The sequence below is a fragment of the Miscanthus floridulus genome, unplaced genomic scaffold (assembly GCF_019320115.1).
Source record: "Miscanthus floridulus cultivar M001 unplaced genomic scaffold, ASM1932011v1 os_1516, whole genome shotgun sequence".
Classification (NCBI taxonomy): Eukaryota; Viridiplantae; Streptophyta; class Magnoliopsida; order Poales; family Poaceae; genus Miscanthus; species Miscanthus floridulus.
Window position 1 is genome coordinate 1 of NW_027097759.1, and position 17518 is coordinate 17518.

Sequence of the window (17518 nt, forward strand, 5' to 3'; positions counted from 1 at the left end):
TCCTTACCAGCAACGACGAGAAGGTGAGGACGAATTCGACTCGATTCCGTTCCGATTCCCGCTCCGCTCGGTGTAGAAGAAGAGGGACGCAGGGAGCGGGGGGTGGGGGGGGGGGGGGGGGAGAGAGCGGGGGAGAGAAGGAAGGGGAGCGGCAGAGAAGGGGAAAGGAGGGAGAGCAGAGGAGGCGAGGAAAAGAAGAGGAAGGTGTGTGGTGGTGGGGGGGCGGTGGCGCCGCGGGTGGAGCCGCGAGGGCGTGGCGCGCGGGGCCGGGAGGGCGACGCCGAGACCGGGAGGGCGCCGCCGGGGGAGGGATGGAGCGGGGGCGGGGACGCGGGCCGGGGAGGCGGCGGGCACGCCGGCGGGACGGGGGTCGCGTGGTCGCGGCGTGTGTCTGTGGCGTGTGTGCGTTGTGTGCGTGTGTGTGGCGTGCGGGGAAGCGCGGGTTAACTGTTAGGGGGTATGCCGAGTGCCCGCGATCTGGCACTCGGCATAGCTCCTTTTTTATTTTTTTTATTTTTACAAAGGGTCTACTCGCGCGGCAGTGGGCCTGCACCAAGACTTTGCCGAGTGTTTTCTATAAGACACTCGGCAAAGAGATACTTTACCGAGTGTTATATAGAAACACTCGGCAAACTACGCTAATATTTTATGTATACCTTTAATAGCTTTTTAGTAACTTTTTTCCTATATTTTGAAAAAAACTTGTCAAATTCACTCAAAATGCATATTTGTTTTTTCTACTAATATTATTTCATTATTTCATGCAGTTATAGCTCAAAATTAATTTATATCAACTAAAATTCTATAATTGCAATTAATAAATAAAAAATATCAAACGGATCCATTAATTTGTCAAAATTTGACATGAACTAATCTATGTTGTGTATTGCCTATACAAAAAAATTTGAACTCAAACCCAATTAAAATGTCACTTGGACTCTAAATCTTATCGGATCCTTCTAAGTTCTACGAATTTTCTCCGAAGATGCTTCCGTTTGTAAGCATCATACGTCACAAATTATGCGAAACATTCTCAATTTTTTACCACAGCCTCCACATATGATATCATGACATCTTGACAAATCTCGTGATTTTCAGACTCGTTTGGTTTTGGTAGAATTTTAAAATCATTCGAACACACGTTCGTGGTCGTGTTTCCTGAACAAAATGTTCAAAATTTCTTTTCATTTCCTGTATGAGACATCAATCCGGATTCAATGACATGAATTTGATTTTTCCACTCATTTATTCATTATTTCAATCACTTGCAGTTCAAATTTCGTTTAAATCAATAAATTACTCAAAATGAAATTAATTCACTAAATATAGCAAACAGACCAGAGAAATAGACCAACTTTTAACATGCAGTACAAAATGTCGTATGTGGGGAGTAGAAAAATTGTGGAGGGCCGAGGAGGGAAAAATTGTTTTTCATTCGCCGAGTGTCTCCATAAACACTCGGCAAACCCATACACTTCGCCGAGTGCGGAATAAAACACTCGGCAAATCAATACTTCGCCGAGTGTCTCTAACGGACACTCGGCGAAGTACTAACGGCCGGCACGCCGCCCGGTAGAACGGCGCACGGGCGGGTCACGTGGTGGTTATTGCCGAGTGTCCCCTAGAGGCCGAGTGTTGACACTCGGTAAATAATAGATATGCCGAGTGTAATAGTATGCCGAGTGTCTTGGAGTATACACTCGGCAAATGTTATGTTTGCCGAGTGCTCGATATAATGCACTCGGCAAACAGAAAGCACTCGGCATTGTCACCGTTTCCCGTAGTGAAGGGCTTTAGGGTCCAAGCCAAGGGTTGGCAACACACACAACAAGATATTTATAAAGGTTGAGTCAATTTTATTACATCACATAAAATCATGAAGAAGCAACTCACATGTTGAATTAAATGCAAAATGCTCAACCATGCTAACTTGGGTTCTACTTATGCAACTACATGGGTGATTTCCTAGTATGCACACTCACCATGCATGGGTTTTGTTAGAAAAAATTTTAAGTTCAGAGTTTTGGGTTATTGGAAAACCTAGGTTGTTCACCAAGTAGGACCCGGTTATGAAGGAAAGCATCCTCTGCTGGTGTCTTTCCCTAGTAATGTCCCTAGTTGAATAATAGAAGACATAGCATACCGAAGTTAAAACTAGAGAACCTTAGTTATCCTCTCTACGCTCCTACTTATCATTTGCCTTGTTGCTACCCCATGTTAAGTTAGACTGTAGTTAATCTCACACATTTCCCTGTGGATATGATACTTGGAATACTTCTAGGTGAAAGCTACAGCAGTATCCATGCACTTGCGGATTTATCTATGTGTGTTAATAAATACCAACACTCTGTTAATGCTACCACCATCTAACCGGCGCCACCTTCTTGCTAGTCCCACAGATAAACCAGTCATGAGTAGTTACTAGGCTTGCCGCCCCATATGCGACATGTGGTCTGTACAGCGGTTACTTGGACTCAAGATCCTAATGCATGGTCCTTAACTGTTCCACAAGCTATGTCACTTGAGATCCCACATTCATAGTGACCTACCCCTCGCTTGAGCAAGAATTACCAAATTGATCATCATGTTCGAGTATCAACATTAAGTCGGGTCCTTAGTCAAGACAAGGGAAGTAGACAAGTTGTAACCCTCATTCATTTTAGTAGTTATTTAACCCGGTGTAGCATCCTACACGTGCAAGTATGAGTTCCCTTCTCATACTCGACTTCTACCATTGTCTAAGCAAGTAAGCAATTAAGCGTTACCAAACCCATTGATTAGATGAAGGCTCTAATTAATTAGTGAGTAGTTCTAACTTAGTGAAGAATCATTAAGTTGATTAACCAAATCTACATGAAATGCATAACTCATAATGAAATATAATAAGTATCCAAAATAGAGTTTATAAGAGTGGGGTGCCTACCTGATTCTGCCGCTCGAACGAATTCAAAGCTGTAGACGACAACTCACACACGTTCCTCACACTACTCGGCTCCTGAAAGAAAACAAAGATTGAAGCTGAAGATAACCGATGGAGGCTTAGGAACAAGACTCGGCTTAGAGCTTAGGATAGAGGATTCTATCTAAGGCTCTACTATTGCCCTATTTGAAACTAAGTTTAACCTAGTATTGTTGACCTCTTGGGTAAGCTATCTAGACCACTAAAACTCTTACTGTTATCTTGACGGATGCTCTGATTTCCAAGTGGCGGACACTCCATTGGGTAGGGCTTCGAGGTGACTTAGCTCTAGTCTAACTCTATTTGGATTGGTGGACACTCTGTTAGAGGTGATGGATGCTCTAGTTGGAACTAGGAGGTCTCAGGTTCTCTGGGTTGCTAAGGCTATAAATCAACAGACACTCCGCAAGATGTCACAGATGCACCGCTAAGAACTAGGTGCTCTTAGGTTGTGGGATTTTGGTCTATATAAACTGGCAGACACTCCATGTGAAACTGCAAACTCTCCACTGGCTCATGTTGATAGAAGATAAGGTTCTAGTGGCTGGTCTTCTAGGGTTATTAGACACTCCATTGATTTGATGGATGCTCCATCAAACGGTCGATAGAACCTATGCACTTGGGTGATCTTGGGTTTTAAACTTAGATGTGCTCAGCTGTGATCTATGCATGTGCAAGATACTTCTAGGATAGTTTAGGTGGCTTACTAGGCTCAAGATAGCTAGGGCTGAAGCTTGTTTTACAAAATGTGTCTATAGGTTTAGGATCAAACTTAGAGATATAAGGATATGAGGATGAGCCATAAGATTGAGATAAAATCCTTAGCTCTGAGATTTGAGAGCTTCTATAGCCAAAAAGTTGAAGATCCAAGCTTCCTTCACTCTTACTTCCTCATCGAAACTTGGCTTGGCTCCATATGAACTCCCTCTTGCAATCATTCCATGAAAATGAATCAAAGGACAATCCACAGGGTTGTTGGGTTACTAAGCCAAGTAAGAACTTCTTGAACTTACTTACATATGATGCAACCACCAGCAGCAAGAAATCTTCAATCTTGCATCAAAATCTATGGATTAGATCCTTGGGTGAAAAATCCAAGAAATGAGGATGGTTCTTCTTGAACTCACCATGAAGGGGTTGAGGGGTGGAGGGTGTCCATGGGCTGCCGCTAATGCTTCCCTCCTTCCTTTCCCTCTTCTTCTTCAATCCCTTCTCCAATCTCTCCCCTCTCTAGCTTCTATGGTTCTTGCTTGTTCTTGAGTGGGTAGAGAGAGAGTGAGTGTTGCAAATGGGAGGATGAGTGAGAAAGAGTGGCTTTAGCTAAGAGATATCTATCCCATTTCGTGCTGACATGTAGGTTGCACACACTTAGGTGGCAAACAACTCATCTCCCATTTCCTGCTGCTACACTGTGATCTATCGAATGGTCCAATAGGTTTTGGCGGACTATCCGATAGATTTCTATCTTCGCTGACTGAGCTTAACTATTAGGTGGTTCAATATTGGAGGACCGAGTTGTTATGTCATAGTGTAATCTCTAGGGTTGAGTTGGTGTTGATTATGTCAATAGGATACCTCTTAATCCAATTGGCTTTCTCTCCATCGCTCCGAGCACGAGCCCGACCATGGCCATCTGAGGATGATTGTAGGTTCCTTTTTGGTAGATTCTTGGTGATTGATCTAGCTCAAGGCATCAGGGGTCTGTATAGGAGCTCAAACGACTGTTCACTTAGATGGTCAAAATGACTGCCTATATTGTAATGAACTCGGGTCGTTACAAAACCTCTCCTCCTTAAAATAGAGCTCATCCTCGAGCTCGCTTGAGGGTACTTCGGGAACCTTTCTCGATAACTTGGCGCCTTGTGATGATTGTTCTAACAATATTAGGTCACGGAGACTTTTTCCTCTCTCGGATTCCAAGTATCATCTCATCTCTTACTTAGCTTGAGTATCTCGGTTGTTACATCTTGGGCTCTCTCTTCTGACATTCCGTTATGCTACCTATGTCTCCTCAAGATTGATGTTCTTGGGTCAGGTGAGTGAAGTTTCTAGGATACCTTCTCTGCTAGCTGATGGATGGTCCAGTCCACTAGTCGAACTATCTAGAGGCTCTAGGGTTTGATAGTTAACTTAGGGTTTTTTGTTATCCAGGTTGGCGGATGGTCCGTCGTGTCTATCAAACTCTCCATTGAGTCACGACCTATAAATAGGCTAGTAGTGACCGATGGGATTCATTCCTTTCCATTTTTAGCTCAGACTGTCACCATTGCCGCCTAAGCCGCTGTTGTGGCCGTGCACACTCTTGGAAAGATTTGGGCTATCCAGGAGCTTCCACGTGCGCTTTCCACTATGAGTGATAGGTAATCTTCTTGATTTCCTTTTTCTTTGCTGCTTACTCCTTAATCCATTCTAGATTAGGGTTTCCTCAATTTGTTGTTTGGCTTGGGTTAGGGTTAAACCATCTCAGGGACTTGTTAGGGTTAGGGTTAAACCATCTTAGAAGTACTTTTGTATGGATTTGAACATGGTTCTGCTACTTGAATGGTTGAATGTTTTGGATTGAGGGTCTTGTAGTCGTTGTTGAGATTGTGCTATCTACGATGGTGGCGGATAGTCCGTGAATGTCATGGACGCTCCACTACCAGGTCTACTTTCTTGACTTATTTCTCTATATACACGCCTGTTGATTAGTGAAATGTTCTGGTAAAATGTCGGAATGTTCCGATGTTCTTTGTTGTTCTTTGTTTGACTTATCGCTGATGGTCTATAATTTATCGGACGGTCTGCGAGTCTTGGCGGATGCTCCATCGGTGTCTGTGCTTGTTGTTTCTATTTCAACTTGATTTAAAAGGGTATACTGAACTCATCATTATATGCTTAAGTGTTCTTCCAATTATGCTTGCTCACTGTACGATAGGTGGTCACTTCATTTGTAGTCCATCTCTCATTATTGTTCATAGGTGCTTATTCCATTTTGTACTAATCCAATTCCCACTAACCATAACCCTTGAATTCTTCTTCTTCATGTTGCAGATCCACTATGGGCTCCAACCTTTGGGAGGACAAACTGTCGGAGGTGATGTCTTGTGATGCATCTGCTGAAGAATCTGAATCTAAGGGGACCTTTCCAATGAACATAACAGCAATTCTAGAGGAACATTTTGGTTGGACTGCAGTTGGCTTCAGCAGAGCTACATCATCGAGGCAATTTGAGCTTGTTGGGGACTCGCCATCTCCTTTCTTTCACACTCGCATCCAATACCAGATGTATCAAGGAGGTATTGAAATTAGGATGATGCATCCGGATCAACAATGGCTGTGTTGGGCATACCTGCAGACTCATGCATAGCTAAATTGGTGGAGAAGTTCAAGGTCATGGGTTGGAGAAAAGTGCTTGAGTTTCATTATGACTAGAATGAGGCAGTGATCTGTCAATTTTATGCTACCTTGGAGGTGCAGGCTAAGAACGAGAAGCTGATTTGGATGACCAGTACTCACAGATTCGAGGCCACCTTCAGGGATCTTGTTGTGGCAGTGGGGCTGAACTACCACAAGATGAAGAAGGGTAGGTTGGTTGCTAGTTTCCCCATGCTGTTGGCCAGTGAAATACCCGAGCTTCATTATCAGTAGACTTCCATGTTTGCTCCAAAGGGTGGTATGTGGAGGATTCCCAAGGTGATCTATGAGATCTTGAGGCATACCATCACACCTTCTGCTATGGTCGAGGAACGTGTCATTGGTTGGCCTTTCTTAGAAGTCATCTATGCTGTGATGTCCGGTGAGGAGCTAAACTTGATGGACTTGATGGTGAGCCAAATGCTAGAATGCAAATGGGACATGAGCGCTCCATTGGCGTTGCAGCCATACATCATGGCTTTAGTGCTTCGCATAGTTGAGGACTTCTACAGGATATGCGAGGTCCAGCACCAGGCCTTCCTACCATACCAGCATAATGAGGCTTACTTGGAGAGACCACCTTCACCATAGACTGGTAGGGTGTCAAAATCGAACTTTCAAGGTATGTCCTAGGTTCTCTTGCTGCATCGGTCCTTTGCCATATATCACACACTTGTGCCTTTGGTTTTGTCCAATCTTCTGGTCTCCAGTTCACCATTTCCTTCTCCTATACTCATCATTCATTTTCTCTTTTTGTAGGATCTTCTTTGCTCAGAGGGTATGGCCCACATTGGTCGCTAGGGCTTCCATTCTTTTGCACTCCAAGCCATGTGAGCACTGATGGCTTCGCAGTTCCACCTATCATGTTTGGTACTGAACTTAGATGTAGGGTCCGCTCAGATAGGGTCTGGAGTCAGATTTGTGACTTTGGTCCTATGCGTGAACTTTCTAGTTGTTGTACTTGTGGTGCATGGTTATGTATTACACTGTGTGATGTATGAACTAGCTTGATACACTTGAAGTGATGGTCGTTACTGAATTGTCCATGATGGGATGTTGATGTTACTCTTGCTTTGCATCTTGTCTCTATGTTTGTTGTGACTCAGGAGGTAAGGCCATGGTCCAAAGGAAACTCTGCCGAGAATTTTTTCCAAAGCAAGATAAGGGATAAGGGGTTACTTTGGGATTCAAAAGAGGTTGGGGTTTTTGGGCTTAGGTACACCTCTACGATTGGGAAACATAAGGGGCTTCTAAAAGGCTAAGTAGGATAGATAAGAGAATTAGAACTGCTCTCTTCGACTGTCATAGCATAACATTGCCTACTACTTAGGGCGAACTAGGTACGAGCTTCGGTTCTCACTTGGGTGTTCCTACTATTCGCTCCTGATCCCACGATACAAAACACCCTTTTAAGTTTCAACATAGTTTGCATGTTAAGAACAAGAGGCAAGGTTAACTAGTGAGGTATGGATTACTTTAACTCATAGTGTTGACACTAAAACATAGAGGTTATCAGGTTTAAAGCTACTCGGGGCACAATGTTGAGGTTATATGAGGTTTGACAAATGGATTGCTCATGTAAGTCAACCACCGCTCTGATACCTGTCCTGTCGCGAGGGGTCATCGCCAAATCACGAGGCCCCTCAGGAGTGTGCAGTCCGCACCTCCTCTTCAGAATCTTTGTAACGGTCGAGTGACACAAAACACCCCATGTGACAAACCACTCATCGGAGGTAACTTATAGCTTATCTTGGACTCGCCCAATCCAAGGTCTACTATGTAGCAATGAATAGAGCATTACCTCGCAACCACCGAGGCAACAACACCTGCAAAACAACTTAACGGCAGCACCGTGAGTACATTTCATACTCGCGGGACTTAGTTCCAACACATACATATTTGGTGGATGCAAGGGTAATATCAGGCATTTGTACATTTGCGAAAAGCACATGGCATTTCTTAGATGACATGCTATGAATTCATTATTATGAGTATTAGCATTAACATGGTATATTATCCAAAAGGGGCGAACAACATATATAAGTCATATCATCATTAAGTTCCATCATTACAGTACCATCGGTATAGAAAGTAAGAACAACCATAAAGGGTCTGTCCCGAGGGACTTCAGGCTTTCAAAACTTTGCAGAGGTGTACAACTTGTATCCACACGGAAGAATAAGATTAACCACCATACCTAGTACACAAGATAAGGGTTGCCTCTACTACTAGAAATATCCACTTCTATGACGAAAATCTTAATGACGAATCTGAAACCGTCATAAAAATTTGCTTTTTATGACGAATATTTCGGTTTCATCATAGATCATCAGTCGATCCTCGAACCCCCTATCTATGATGAAATTGGATATCGTCACAAAAAAAACACCATAGAACGGCCCATGGTTTCGTCACAAATCACTCGCTTCGTCATTGAACTAATTACACATCTGTGATGAGCAATATTCGATCTCTTCGTCATAAATCTCCACGGTCGTTTCTCCATCCGACGTGTACATGTGGGGTCTACAGTTACACATCCGTGATGTTGGTAATTTGTAATAAAAGTCTCTGCTCGGTCCTTTCTCCATCCGATATGTACCTATGGGACCCTTCTCCATCCGACCTATGGGGCCTGACGGCTCACATGTCACGTGTACCTGTGGGACCTTTCTCCATCTCCATCCGACCTATGGGACTCAACGGCTTGCATGTCACTCGGGGACCCTTCTCCATCCGACCTTTGGGACCTGACGGCTTTCGTGTCACGTGTACCTGTGGGACCTTTCTCCGTCTCCATCTGTGGGGGGTATAACCCCAGGTACCCACGGCAATGGACATGGACCGCACCATCAGGGACGGTTCAGCCCACGACATCAAGACTTTTGGCGCACGGCACTGCTCGACGTACACCGTAAGGCACCTAGAAGATCTGATCAGATACTATAGATATTGTAATCTTAATAGAATACTTGTCATATAACCGACTAGGATACATTTCTTGTAACCCTACCCCTTCAGAGTATATAAAGAGGAACAGGGGTCCCCTAGTCGGCATCCTGATACAAACCTCGGGCTTAGCCTAGGATCTCTAGATATCTCATCACAATATACAATCCACCAAAGACACATGACGTAGGGTATTACGTCAAGTTGACGGCCCCAACTTGCCTAAATCGTTGTCTCTACGTTCTGTGTCACCATCTAGTTCGTATCTCGCGCACCTCCACCGATTCATCTACTACCACAGGCATACCCCTTAGTAGACTGCCGACCATATTTTGTCGACAATGGCGCGCCAGGTAGAGGGTGTGCGTGCTGATCTATGATGAACCAGATGGCGTATCTCAAGATCAACATCATCCGTGGCAACACGACGTCACGGCGCAACTCACCGCGAATTCACGGCAGCAACGCACAAGTAGCACAATAACACCAAGTGATCTTTGCCAAGGCCCTAGGGTTTTCGTCAAGATCAGAGCGACTCGGGGGAGAAAGGCACGACGATTCCAGCCGCAGCAGCATGTTTCAGATCCAATCCAAGACCTCACGCAGAGCCAGAGGAGAGGCCGATCTGCAACGTCGCCCCTTCTTCGTCTCTGACACGCATCAATATTTATATCAAAGTCTCAGCAATCAAGAAGTCTTGTTGTCACGAGCCTTAATCAATCGGACAACATGAAGACGCATGTGCAGCATCAACAGGCAAGCCGAACCAATCTTGGCTTCTTGCATGTATACGTACGCCAAACAAGCAAGCAAGGAGATTCACGTTTCAGCGATTATGGCAAACACGAAGGAACATGACGACAAAGATCTTAGATTGCGTTACGTCACCAGCAAGCTAGTTGCACCACGTACGCTCGTACATGGGCAGGAAGATGCATGCACGCACAGGATCAACCCCGGACATGCACCCGCCGCCGGAATTTGGAGGAGACGGTGTACAGGCACGGGAACGTCGAGGCCGAGTATGTGCCGTGCTCGTGGTGCACTTGGGAGCTCGCCGCTAAGCGAGCCGTCCAAGCCAATGAATGAGCCGCCAAGCGAGCCACTAAACGAGTCGCCCGAGCCATCAAGCAAGCTATGCTGTGTCGCAATGATGATCACCACGAAGAACGGCGCTACGACAACCGTGACCGCCGCCATGACAATAGGCCAGAGGGCTCGAGGGCCAGATAATTTCATCGACGCCGACCAGATAACGGCATACGCCGCCGACCCGATGTTTTGACCAAAGATAAGTACCCTTTATGTTTGAGCATTAAATAAAGTTTTCGCCGTAATGATTCTTCATACGGTTCTCTCCATGATTATTCTCCGAACGACTTTTTTCCATGTATACCATCTTAAAAATGACATACGCTTTCGCCTCAACGGCTCCACGAATAGCCACGTTTATGCTTGTGTTTTTTAGAGACGGCCATATCTTCGGCTTCTCCCTACACGTACACGAGCGTCAGCCCTGTGCGCTATGGGTGGTCGGGAGTGGCTCTTCGGTGATGCTTGTCTTCCTATACGTGCACGAGCTCTAGCGCTCCGCGTTATGGTTCACGGGCTAGCGGAGGTTAGGGGCTCAACCAACAAACTAACGGCTTGGGGCTGTTTATATTAAATATAAATACATCTCCAAAAGAACACTCAGTGTTTTCACCAACGGGAAGGAAATTTACTCATATTTAAAATATGAACAAACTCTAAACAAACAAATGTTTATCTACAACTGCTCGGCAAAATACATTATGTACTACCCGTTCTACATATTTATTTGGAAGGGCCTGGTTCAGTCAACGAGCTTATTTTTTATGCTCGTGGACCGGATCATCCGGAAAGGACAAAAGGATCATCGTCTAGATGGTCGCACCACCTGGCGTTCGGAGTTCTCTGCTGGTCAACTGGTCGGTCCGCTAGGTTTATGGACTTCGTTGCCGACCAGTTGGTCGGACTGTTCGGTGCTCACTTCGTCGCCGACCAGTTGGTTGGGCTGCTCGGTGCTCGATTCTTCGCCAACCAGCTGGTCGGATTGTTCGTTGCTTCATCATTAGCTAAGCTGAGGACTCCTCGGTGTTCGGATTATTCGTCGATTCATGGTCCGCTATGCTGGAGGCTCGCCAGCTAAGCTGGGGACTCCTCGGCGTTCGGATTGTTCGTTGCTTCATCGTTAGCTATGCTGGGTCTCGCCAGTTAAGCTGGAGACTTCTCATTGTTCGGATTGTTCGTCGCTTCATCGTCAGCTACGTTTGGGGCTCGCCAGCTGAGCTGGAGACTCCTTGGCTTTCGGATTCATCGTGCAAGAGTTGCCAGCTAAGCTAGAGACTTCTTTGGTAGTCGCATTTTGCTATGTGTCATCGGTGTGCTATCAAGTTGCTCCTTATTGTTCGGATCAGGGTGCTGATCTTGGGGAGCACATCTGGGGTCTTGATAAGTACATGGCAGATGACGTTGGCAAGCTTTCATTAAAATTCTTTGACCCTGCTACAAGATTTATTTTTTTATCTTCTAACAGGCTCGAGGACTACAGTGTATACACTGCACCTTGTGGTGCATGTACTAATTTTTCTTATTATTGATTTTTAGCTAAGCTGGAGACTAGCTGTGATCGGCTAGCATCTGGAGTCTCTATTTTTTGACCCTGGCACAACATGAATTCTTCACCTACCGCCAGGCTCGGGGACTAAGTGGCTACACTTCACCTGGTGGTGAATGTAGTGGTTTTCTCCTGATCTACCATCCTTATTGACTAAGTCATGGATGATAATCATCCGACCTCGCAAATGGAGTCTAAGTGGCTATACTTCTCCGTAAGAATTTTTAAATTTTATCTTGAGCCCTTACATCCTTCTGGCAAGCCTTATTTGATGAGGACATCCCAACGGTACATGCTAGCTCAAGTATCAATCATCCACCATCCAACATAAAAGATACAAATCAAGGACCACTTACACAAAGTCACGTCGAGAAACTACAAGACCAGGTGAATTCTTTCCTAACTGATTGTAATTTCAACACTTCTAAGAATGTTATACTACCTAAGTATTCTACTTTGGTTACACTTAGGTGTACACATAAAGAGGAGGATGCAACTCTACGTGGAGAAGAACTACAACAATCAGACCAAGGTTTTCAATATCTGTTCCAGTCTGATAAAAATAGACCCGAGTGATAAATACGAAGTGATAAACACGAGCTAGTCTGATAAAAACGGACCAATCCGATAAATACTGACCAGTCTTCTAGGATAGAATGTTGGTACAACTTTTTGTGCAAAACTACGCCATTCTACAATGTTTCGTGGTGCATGCTGCACATGGATGGAAAGCTTATCAAGTCTACTTTCACACCCAACAAACGGCTCGTCTTTTTTACTTTCCATTAGGCAGTTACATCTCTTTTAGTGGAGGCTGCTCAGGAGGCCAACAGCCAGCTGCGTGAAGACTCTTTGGAATCCACTTTGTGAAAGACTTTTCACATACTCAGTCTTTTCATTTCCATCTCGTGTTCATACCTATCTAGGAGGGTTGTTCCTAGTATAAATATCCCTTTGTTGCAAGGCAAACACAGACTTTTGATAATCAAAACACAACCCCTTTGTTCAGCTGTGTGCTAACAAAAAAACTAGAGAGATCTCTACCCCTTTGATCTTGTGTTTTCTTTCACGGAGATTACATAAGCGGCTACATCATCGGCACCCAATCTGTGCTCCTGGTCCATTGATTCCAGGTTGCGTAGGTTGGTTTCTTTGAGAGTGTGGTTGGGCAAATCCTTGGTTCAGGCTGTCGTATAGAGACAGTGGTTGGTTCCTTATGCGTGTCGTCAGGTTGCACTAGTTATCGCTGCTTACAGCAAGTTATCGGCTATTCGTCAGCTAGTTATCAAGATCAAGATCCTACATTGTGAAGATCACGACCAAGGACCTCATCACCTAGTATCAAAGCTCTCGTTACCACGGTAGGATTTTTACCCTTAGCTACATATAAATTTTTGTTCGTCCTACCCACCAAAAAAATCAAAAAAATATTTTGCTTTAGCCCTTTGTTTCAATCTATTATTCTAGTGAGTTTTGTAATGTTTTAGTCCATTAGAGTCTTTGTTTTACTTGCTGATCATATTATCCTTTGCATGTCCTTTGAGCTTTTTTATATATATCTGAAAATCCCCACAAGAAAAGAAAATCTAAAACCTGTATCATCCTTCGTGTTAACTTTGATCCTATCAAGTTATAGCCGACGGTTGTGTCTTGTTTCTATCAAAAAAAAGTGTATAAGTGTTATATCTGATCATGTTTTTAGTTCTATAAAAAAAGTGTCAAAAAAAGAAAGAAGAAAGAAAAGTTGCAAAAAAAAGAGTTGAGAAAAGTTGTGAAAGAAGAGTTGAAAGATCAGTTTGTTTATGTGCACAAGTGCTGAAAGTTTCATCAGTTGCATAACCAGATTGCTATCCATCCTTTGGTGCAAAATTTTGCTTGGGTTTGATTGCAACACTTGCATCCTAAGCATACTCCTTGTTTGCATCAAATCTGAATTTTCTTTGCACATGTGTTTGATCCATTCATATCACTCATATTTTGTGGTCAGCACTAGGCATTGAACTTCTAGTTTGGACTACGATTTAGCTTTACAATAGCTAGAATTCAGATTAAATTCCTTGTGAATCCTTCCCCACCAAGCTCCACATAAAAGCCACTATCATAGGAACACTGATCTTGTATTCGCTTAACCATCACTTTCTTGTTACCACCTAGCATTGCCCTTCTGTAATCATAAGAGCTTCGGTTGGTAAGAGAGGTGAGGTTGTGAGATTCCACATATAATTCTCCTATTCCACATATATTTGTTGCTTTGTCCTCACTAATTTCACAGGAAAATGGGTGGAGTTGAGATTGAAGATTGTGTCACTATGGCACAATTTAATGAACTAAAGCAAAGAATGGAAGACAAGCAAGATCGATTGACACAAGATCTTCAGGCCCTTATGGCTGAAATCAGAGAACATTGCCAACCTCGTGATAATGCAAATTCAAGTCATCATGAAGATGAAGTTGATGAAACAGAAGAAGAAGTTGTTGCTCGACTTGCAAGGGAACAGCGGAGATGTAGAGAGCAAGCTGCTGCACATATGAGAAGGCCTCCACCTCCAAGGCGTCGAGTTGGTGGTAGAGGTGCTGATCGTGATCATGGAAGGAGTCTTGGACTAGAGGAAAGTGGGATTGAAGAAGAGGACGAAGAAGAAGAAGAGGTTGAATAACCCCGTATTGATGGTCATCGTCACCGAGGGAATCATGGACGTAATCAGATCAATGAGGAGAGATTTGGCAAGCTAAAATTCAACATGCCCAAGTTTGATGGAGGGTCTGATCCTAAAGTATATCTTACATGGGAATTAAAGGTTGATAAAAAATTTCACCTGCATAATTATTCTGAGCAGAAGAAGATGGCCATGGCTGCTCTTGAGTTCGATGGTTATGCTCTAATCTGGTGGGAAGAAATGCTCAATGATAGAGAAGAAGCTGGGCAAGGTGGCTGAAATGAAGAGAGAAATGAGAGCAAGGTTTGTCCCAAAACATTATCGTCGTGATCTATTTGACAAGCTGTAGAATTTGAAGCAAGGAAGCCTTAATGTTGATGAGTATTATAAAGAGATTGAGAAGGCGATGATTAGAGCCAATGTATATGAAGATGAAGAACAATCTATTTGCACATTTTATGTCAGGGCTGCATCGCAATATTCAGCGCATTGTTGAATTTCAGCAGTACCGCAATCTTATTGGATTGGTACATCAAGCTAGTAAAGCTGAGCGTCAGTTGCAGCAAGACATGAAGTCCAATAGAGGAGTATCTTTCAGCACAAGAAGTACACCAAGTGGAAGCAAATTCACCCCAAGTAGTGCAAGCAGAGGTATAATTTTCAACTCAAGTGGTGGTGCACGATCAAGAAATTTTGGTGCTTCTAGTGGCAAAGAGCTGGCTGCTCCAAGTGAGAGGAACAAATCAGCAAACTCATCATCTATCTCAGTGGGTTCTTCAACCAAGAGTAGTGGAATTCAATGCTTTAAGTCTGGAGGTCGTGGTCATGTTATAAGGGAGTGTCCAAACAATCGAACCATCATTGTGAATGACCAAGGAGAGTATGAACCTACTAGTGAGGAAGAACAAGAAGATGTTGTAGAGCAAGATAATCATGAGAAGGAAATCTGTGCATTTGAAACTAGTGCTGCTCTTGTTGTAACTCAGATTTTGAGTGTACAAATGAGTGAAGCTAAAAGCGGACAGTGGCACAATCTTTTCCAAACTAGAGCCAAGGTTGAAGACAAGGTGTGCAAGGTAATCATTGATGGTGGAAGTTGCCACAATTTTGCTAGCAAAGAAATGGTTGACAAGCTTGGTTTGAAGCTACTGAAACATCCTCATCCATATCATGTGCAATGGTTAAATAATTCAAGTTCCATCAAGATTGCACAAAGAGTTAAAATTCCTTTCAAGATTGGTGAATATATTGACACCGTGGAGTGTGATGTGGCACCCATGACAATGTGCCATATGCTGTTGGGAAGACCTTGGCAATATGATCGGTCATATCTACATTGTGGTCGAACCAATCAATACACTATCCAGTGGAAGGGCAAGGAGTTGATACTTAAACCCATGACACCACAACAAATCCTAGCTGAGCACTTGCAAAAGAGCTCCGATGTGAGGAATGAGAGTGAAAAAGGAGAGAAAAGGAATATGAGAGCCTTCCACAAATCGGAGAGTGAGAGCCACAAGCCAAACATGAGAGATAACAAAAAAAGAGAGGGAGAGAACTTAATGATGATAGCCACCAAATCTGAAATGAGACATGTGAGGAAAAACCCATATCAAGTATTAATTATACTTGTGTGCAAGGACACATTGCTTTCAGCTAATGACTTAACATTAGTCCCTAGTGTTGTTGCACGTGTTTTGCAGGAATACAAAGATGTTTTTCCAGAGGAAACACCTGCTAGACTTCCTCCCTTGTGTGGCATTGAACATCAAATTGATCTCATCCCTGGAGCTGCACTTCCAAACCATCCAGCATACCACACCAACCCTAAAGAAACCAAGGAAATTCAAAGGCAAGTACAAGCACTTTTAGATAAAGGTTATGTGTGTGAAAGTTTAAGTCCTTGTGTTGTCCCTGTGATTTTGGTGTCAAAGAAAGATGGTTCATGGAGGATGTGTGTAGATTGTAGAGCCATAAATAACATTACTGTTAGATATCGCCATCCTATTCCTAGGCTAGATGATATGCTTGATGAATTGAGTGGATCTATGGTATTTTCTAAAATTGATTTGAGAAGTGGTTACCATCAAATTAGAATGAAAATTGGAGATGAATGAAAAACTGCTTTTCAAACAAAGTTTGGGCTGTATAAATGGTTAGTTATGCCTTTTGGTTTAACTAATGCACCTAGTACATTCATGAGATTGATAAATCATGTCTTGCGAGCAGTCATTGGAAAATTTGTTGTTGTTTACTTTGATGATATCCTAATTTACATCAAGATAATGGAGGATCATGTTGATCATATTCAGCAAGTTTGAATGTGCTCAGGAAGGAAAAATTATTTGTTAACCTTGAGAAGTGCACATTTTGTATAGAGCAGGTTGTGTTTCTTGGTTTTGTTATTTCAGGTTCAGGAATTCAGGTTGATGAATGAAAGGTGAAAGCAATCAAGGATTGGCCAACTCCTAAAAATGTAAGCTAGGTGAGAAGTTTTCATGGACTTGATGGTTTTTATAGGAGATTTGTGAGACATTTTAGCACCATAGCTGCTCCGTTGAATGAGTTAACAAAGAAAGGTGTTGCCTTCCAATGGGGTGAGCCACAAGAGAAAGCTTTCCAAGAATTGAAGAAAAGGTTATGCAAAGCCCCTAGCTTGTGTTGCCGGATTTCACTAAAACCTTTGAGATTGAATGTGATGCAAGTGGGATTGGGATTTGAGGTGTTCTCATGCAAAACAAACAGCCCGTGGCATGCTTTAGTGAGAAGTTGAGAGGAGCACAACTAAACTATTCGGTGTATGACAAGGAATTGTATGCTTTGGTAAGAGCACTTGAGACTTGGCAACATTACTTATGGCCAAAAGAATTTGTTATTCATTCAGATCATGAGGCTTTGAAGTATTTAAAGGGCCAAGCA

The 17518-nt window shown here is 43.4% G+C and overlaps 1 protein-coding gene across 1 annotated transcript; it reads left to right on the forward strand.

Moving 5' to 3' along the window:
* The first annotated feature begins 14218 nt into the window (after positions 1 to 14218).
* On the forward strand, positions 14219 to 17036 carry LOC136534112 (uncharacterized). Its single transcript, XM_066526586.1, has 5 exons — positions 14219 to 14590; positions 14780 to 14870; positions 15065 to 16215; positions 16303 to 16477; positions 17011 to 17036. The coding sequence occupies exons 1-5, from the start codon at positions 14219 to 14221 to the stop codon at positions 17034 to 17036; spliced, it is 1815 nt and encodes a 604-aa protein (XP_066382683.1).
* Positions 17037 to 17518: the final 482 nt, after the last annotated feature.